The 6,689-nt window shown below is 59.5% G+C and overlaps 2 protein-coding genes across 2 annotated transcripts; one reads left to right on the top strand and one right to left on the bottom strand.

Moving 5' to 3' along the window:
* Window positions 1-2,492: 2,492 nt before the first annotated feature.
* Window positions 2,493-4,063, bottom strand: BXZ73DRAFT_111849 (uncharacterized protein; the record flags this gene model as incomplete). The annotated part of the gene is made up of 5 exons (XM_048017417.1): window positions 2,493-2,633; window positions 3,376-3,542; window positions 3,602-3,644; window positions 3,716-3,828; window positions 3,994-4,063. 5 exons carry the CDS (start codon window positions 4,061-4,063, stop codon window positions 2,493-2,495), a joined length of 534 nt encoding a protein of 177 aa, XP_047870442.1.
* Window positions 4,064-4,945: 882 nt separating this feature from the next.
* BXZ73DRAFT_111848 (uncharacterized protein) lies at window positions 4,946-6,370 on the top strand (the record flags this gene model as incomplete). The annotated part of the gene is made up of 6 exons (XM_048017416.1): window positions 4,946-5,048; window positions 5,104-5,157; window positions 5,243-5,318; window positions 5,379-5,416; window positions 5,561-5,837; window positions 6,322-6,370. The coding sequence occupies 6 exons, from the start codon at window positions 4,946-4,948 to the stop codon at window positions 6,368-6,370; spliced, it is 597 nt and encodes a 198-aa protein (XP_047870441.1).
* Window positions 6,371-6,689: the final 319 nt, after the last annotated feature.

Here is a 6,689-nt window from a genome sequence, read left to right as displayed (position 1 = left end):
AGGGGTGACTCACCTACATTGCAGGAATGTGGCCTCGACAGCTCTCACCCTTGCCCGCACGAGGCCGGTCTACGGCCGCTGCGCTGAACCAGGTTGAGGCGGCCTCGAAATCTACCGCTGCCCGAGGAAAGTCGAGGGCACCAGAGCCGATAGAGGAGCTGCAGAGAGAGGGTGCGTCTTGCCACCTATATGAGCCAACGTACTCTGACATTGTGTCAAACGACGGAAAAGAAGCAAGGAGGAAACTTTCGGAGGGCCCCGGTGGGAAAATCGCGGCCGGTGAAGAAGCCGCGCCGCCTTCAAATCCAATCCCCGGCACTGCAGAACCCACCGACGGCTGTGAGGGGGGTGCGTCCGTTGGGATTTTATTCGAGATAGCGGCCGATAACCTTGGGCCCGATTACAGGAACCCGGGAAGATCAGGAAGTCGGCCCTGCGGCCGATAAGCGTGGCAGTAAGCGCGGATCCTCCTTCCGGCCGAAGTGCCACACCAAACTGCGCATCTTTGCGGATGTCCCCCCTGAAGAAGGCTTTCCACCGGAGGATACGCTTGACGTACGACGATTTGAATGGCCGGAGGTGAGAAACAGCATAACTACTGTTCGAACTTCGTGCAGCTAAACGAGGGGTGCCAGGGAGCGCGATGCTGCAGTTGTGAAAAGGCCCCCAAGAGCGGCAAGAAAAGTGATGCTGAGCGCGGCGTGCCCTGCATCGGTGCTCCTTTGATCGGCGGTAGCTGCGTTCGCTGCCACAGATTGAAGATAAAATGCGAATTCGAGAACGTGGGCGGCGGCGAATCCGAGGTGGAACGCTACGCAAGGTGGCGTAGAGCACGTCGCTTGGCAAATCCTGAGTTGTACCCGGAGGAAGATTCCGCGTCCGAGTACTGGTCAAGCCCCGCCCGCGTCGCAGAGGATGTCCCAACCTGGTTTTTCAAGAGAATTCATTCGCTCGAGTCGGCAGGAAGGCTTCGTCGAGGCGACCTTGAAAGACTGCCGTATTTCGACCCACGCCCCCCTTTCCAAGCCCAGGATGAGCGCCCTCCATCCGGTACACATGTGCACGCTCGGCCATTCGTGCCTTCCAGGCCCCCGGAGGCATCCGACAAAGCGCGACATGCGAGGCCGAAAAATGTCGCCCGCCACGGACGGAAAGGGTCCGCGTCATCGAGCACCGAAGAGCGCGCACCCCCGGTACAGGAGGCGGGTGCAGATCATACGGCTCAAAAGGACCATCATCTTCGACTCCCTACACTACGGGGCGCCGATTTTGGCGCCGAATTAGGCCTGAACAATACGGGCAAACCTGACGATGAAGGTTCGGGTTTCTTGAGCGGTCCACGTTTTTCCAATACCCCGCCTGACCTCTGCTCCGCAGCTGCTTCTGCTTCAGGGTCGGAGCGGCAGCAAGACGACACGGCCCACTCCTCTAACCACGTCCTTGATAAGTTGGACGTTGAGTTGATTTCAGACAGCGGCCCTCTGAGGTTCCTCGGCGGACTCCAATCGGGACCTCTGCAGGACAATGACTCCTACGGCTTCGATGATTGGAAGAACGTCTTGCAACCACCAAGTCCCGTCGAGAGAGTCTGGACAGCATCCCCCAGTAGGGGACATGGGGCTTGACAGCAGCGCCGTTGCGGTGCCCGTTGGGGACGTCTTGGACGCCAGCAAGTGGGGGCCCCAAGGGCAAATTCGGCCTCGAAGCGGCGCTCACACACCGCCCCCAGCATCGGGATCCCTTGCACAAGGTAGCGCTTTAAGCGTCTGTATTCCGGCCGGCTACTTAAGAGATTGCTTCGAGTTGACAGGGATTCCTGCAGAATGGCTGGCGCGGCGTGTTCGTCCACCGCCGGGTAGGCAGTCGTCCCCCTTTCCCCCGCCGCTTATGGTTTGCTGACATATATCAGGAGGGCATTGGATAAACTACGAGCCCGCAGAACTGCAAGGGTGTGATCCCTGGGAGGAGGAAATAAGGCTGGCTCGATCAAATAATGCCTCATCTCTGCAAACTTCGTTTGTGGCTGTCGACCAGATGAACACTGTGTTAGACAGCGACGCCAACCTTCGAAAGGACGCCCGCTTTGCTGATCTCGTCCCTCGGAAACATCATATGCAAATCGCGCAAGACCGCCACGCTCCCGAGCTTTCGGCTCCATGGAAAGATATGTGCAGGGACTCCCAAGACGTCGACCCGATTCTTGACCTGGATGCGGTACACCACGGTCAGCGGGCTGCCCCGCTCGCCATCGACCCTCACCGGGTAGCCGTCGATTTAGAGACGTCGCTCACAGAGGAGGCTCAAAACCCCGTTGATGGTTTGCTCGAAAGCTTAGTGCTTGACGCGCAACAACAGTCGGTCCTGTGGTCCCAGCGGGATACGTCCAGGGTGCATTTAAAAATCATCTACTCCATCAAATTGGGGTCTTACTCGCAACATAGAGCTGCCTTGATTCGTCAGGCAGGCTTCAGCAGTCATTCGCCCATACGTACTCAACGTTCAGCGAGATCTTGCACTTCCTTCGTCCGGTCACATCCGGAGACGTTGACACAAATCTTGGCGGTCTGGAAATATGCCGTTTGTTGCAGAGATTGTTGGACGGCATGGGGGACGTTGCAAATCGCGCAAACGATCTGGTCGATCTCCGGGTCAGTGACGGCATTCATGGTCTCAATTTGGGAAATCAAGGTGGGTTAAGAATGTCATTTTACCGCGGAGTCGCTTCAATTCTTCCTTACAGCTACTGGGACACGAATCACAGCCGCTGAGTCGGCGGACGCCGGGGCATCCATCTGTAAGTCTTGCTATGTTCTAAAGCTTCTAAAACCTCTAAAATTTTAGAGATTTTTTGGCTAGAAGTGTTAGAAATTTTTAGAAGTTTTTAGAAGTGTTAGAGATGTTAGAAGGTTAGAGGGATCAGGATTCAGGATTTGTCAAACTCTCTGCAACATGAGTATGTATTACAGTAATTTACTCAATGAGCCCCAACTAGCAACGAATATGTTTACATGATGCACTCAATAGATCACACAACCAAAGAGGGGAGCTAAATGTTATATTCATCATACTACAAGGTACAGACTATGGACTACAAACAACGGCAGACATTTCATAGAGGCAGCGCACACAGACGCACAAGGTCCCCCATGTGGGCAACATGGTGGTGACGCAGATGACACGAGCCCAGTCGTGATGTGGACGATGTGAGCGAGGTGGGTGAAGTGGGCGAGGGTGACGTGGGAGAAGGAGGGAAAGACAACGGCAAGACGGGCAAGCGTGAGACGGATGAGAGCAAGACGGGCGATGGGCAGTATGGGCGGGGCTGCGGTGGGCGCCGCGTGGGGGTTTGCAGTGGGCGCAGTAGAGGCGGGGCACAACGGGGGCGACATGGCCGAGGCCGAGGTAAGCAACACAGGTGACATGGTGAGGGAGGCGCTTGGGCGACGCGGGCGGGAACCTGGGGTTTGAGACCACATGGGAACCGACGACGAAGAACGTCGCATGAAGGTCATGCTTATCGAGGAAGTCCAGGACCTTCGGCGCTGTCGTGGACTCATCAGCGCCCTCGGTCCGTCCCCTCGAGTACATGATAAAAACGTACTGTACGTCGACGGGCTATTGTTGAGGTTGATGCCCCGCACGAGCTTGTCCGGGCAAGAGAGGATGTCGGTGTCCACAACGTAGTGAGCGCACGTCTACCAGCCGTGCGCCCCACGTCCAAGGACGCCGCCGGGTGCTCCTTGCGTGTCGCACCGCCGAGGGTCGGGTCAAGGTCGGGGATGTCCAACCCATCGAGCTCCTTCATCCGCTCCTTGACTTGGGCGGAATCTGTTCCAAGCGTCAGCAATTCCACCCACCCAAAGACACGGGCACCCCACAGCTGTACGCACCAGTGGTGGGGGATCAGCACCAGCCAGTCTGGGCTGAGAAGACGACTGCATGCGCCCGCAAGGGCTCTTCGTTCAGAAACACAACACAGACGAAAAGACACACAGGCAGTGGGGAACGCGGGCGTGCCCGGGTACGACGGCGTCACACCGGCGACGAACGTGTTGGCAAGCATGGGCGCCGCTCCCGCAGGCACGTCCGCTGAACAGCGGCGGGACGGTGTTCTTCGAGGTCATGGAAGTGTCGGTTGTCCCCGGAGTCGTTGTGGGGACCAAGTCGCGAAGGGGGGGAGAGAAGTCAGTGATGTAGGAGGAGGACGAGGATGAGGAGGGTGGGCGAAGACGCAGGGAGCGGAGGGGAGGACTAACCAGGGGAGATTAGGGCCGCGGGAGCCCACCGCGACCCCACAAAACGGCCCGCGCGAGCGCGATGACGCCGCGTGAACGGAGGATGGGGCGACGCGGACCACAACGGTGACGCAGGCCGCTGGGGCAGACGGGGGATGTGGGTGACGCGGAGTGGACGACGCGGTGGGCGAGGGCAGGGCAGTGGGCGACGCCGGCGACGTAGGTGACGCGGACGAGGGCGCGGTGGGTGATGCGCGGGCAAGGCGATGGGGCAGCGGGCAACGCGGGGGAGGCGGAAGACATGGGGCCTAGGCGAGACGGGCAAAAGGTGGGCGAGAAGAGGGCAAGGGCGAGGTAGGCGAGGACCAGGTAGGCGATGCGGGGGCAAGACGTGCGCAACGCGTGCGCGAGGTAGATGACGTGGCGAGGGCGACGCGGCAAGGGCGGCGTGGTGGAGGAGGGAGACGCGGGGGGCCAGGACACGGCGGAAGCGGGGGAGGGCGACGCGAGGCAGAGCCGGCAATGAGGCAGAGGACGAGGGCGACGTGGAGGCAACGCGCAGGAGGTGGAGGACAACGCGGAGGACGACGGTGAGGTAGGCGATGCGTGTGCTGGCAGTGTCAAGCGCTGGAGTCCGCACAACGCGCGTTCATTCCCACGCCTCCCGAGCCAGCGCCTGCCTTCGTGTCTCTGCGCTGGCACCGTCCTCCATGTCCTCCCCGTTCTTCCTGTCCTCCCCGTCTTTTCGTCCTGGCGCAACATCTTTGAGGAGCACGCGAACACGCCCCTCACCCGCCGCGACGAGCTGTCTCGGTGAGTCCTCCGTTCTGCCCTCTTGCGCTCCCCACCTCGCCCACCATCTTGCTAGGCCCTGGCCGCACCACCAACCCTGTCCCCAACATGAGCACCGCTCTTTCCACCGGTGCGGCCGTGTTGTACATCGCCCGCTTGCCCACTACAACTGGGGCTCCTGCGCCATCGACATACCCACCTGCACTCTCGGCCAGGCGACGGCGCGACTCAGCGCGAGGAGTGCCCCACCGGACAGTTCTCGTGGGAGGGTGCGTCCACCTACTGCTCCTAGTACGTCCTTTTCAATCCCCGGTGCACTGTGCGTGTATGCTCACAGACGTGCGATCGTAGTTGCTCCGGCTTTCACTCTGACGACGCAAGCGCGACCAGTAATCCGTCGTCGGCACGACCTCCTCACCCCCATGCTCCTTCTACCCTGACGGCCAGTTCTACTGCCCCAGCTCCAGGCCCACATGCCGTGCGCCCCTCCACCGTTCCGATTTTTTGTCCACGTACTGACTTCTCGTCCGCAGCCGATGTTGGCGGCGCAAACCCCTCGGGTCTCAACAGCCAAGGTGCCCTCCGACGTCGCACAGCGGCGTGTCCCATCGGCCAGCGCAGCTGTCCCGTGCACGGCATCTCCGCGAACGGGCAGGGCCACCTCCGCAGGAGCGAGTCCATCGACGTCCGGACGGACCTCGAGACCTGCGGCGGGTGTGTCACGGACGACTCGCCGCTCGGTGCGCGCAACGCGGACAGCGGGTGCGACCGCAGCCTCCACCCACCGACAGCCGCCCTGGCTCCTTCACGGTCCGTTTCCCTCTTGTCCGCTATGCTCCTTTGCCCGTGCTCATTCCCATTCTCACATGGTCACCTCGCCCACATTTTCCGCATCGCGACCTCACCTGTGTCATCCGCGCCATTGCCTTGCCCATATCGCTCACCGCGCCCACCTCACCCACATCGCCCAGTGCCTCGCCTGAATCTCCCGCGTCGTTCTTCGCTCATCTTGGGCACGTTGCCTGCGTCGTGCCCGCATCTGCTTGCACCTGGATCTCTGGCCTCACCCATCTCGCCCACGTCGCCCACCTTGGCCGTGTCGTCCCCTCTTGCCCTAGCCTGCCTCGCCCTCGCCTGCGTCACCATCATCGCCCATCCCACCTTCGCCTGCGTCTTTCATATTTCCCACATCTCCCGCAACGCGACACGCCATACGCCTTGGCCGAGTCGATCACGTTGCGCCCGCATCCCCCTCTTTGCCTGTGTCACCCACCTCACCCACGTATGTGTCCAGGCAGACCCTCGCGCCTGCGTCTCCTGTATCACCAACGTTGCACGCCTAACGTCACCTACATCGCCTACGTTACAGACCCAGACACCCCCATGTACAGCATCCTAGTCCATAGCCTGTACCTTGTAGCATATTGTATGGCAATATATTTGTTCTTGCCTCTCTTTTACACTTGTGTGATCAGATATTGGGTGCAGTGTATGAATATGTTATGCCTCCTCTTACTTTGACAAAAATGCGACAATAGTGATGTGCCTCAAACAATCTCTAAGTGCTTCTAAACTTCTAACTGCTTCTAAAATACACTTCTAAAGCTTCTAAGCTTCTAAAGTGTTCTAACTTCTCTAAACTTCTAAAGTTAGAAACTTTTA

Source organism: Epithele typhae, assembly GCF_022376455.1.
Source record: "Epithele typhae strain CBS 203.58 chromosome Unknown BXZ73scaffold_661, whole genome shotgun sequence".
NCBI lineage: Eukaryota > Fungi > Basidiomycota > Agaricomycetes > Polyporales > Epitheliaceae > Epithele > Epithele typhae.
Note: the sequence above shows the minus strand (reverse complement) of the source record. Positions and strands in the feature narration are given on the sequence as shown.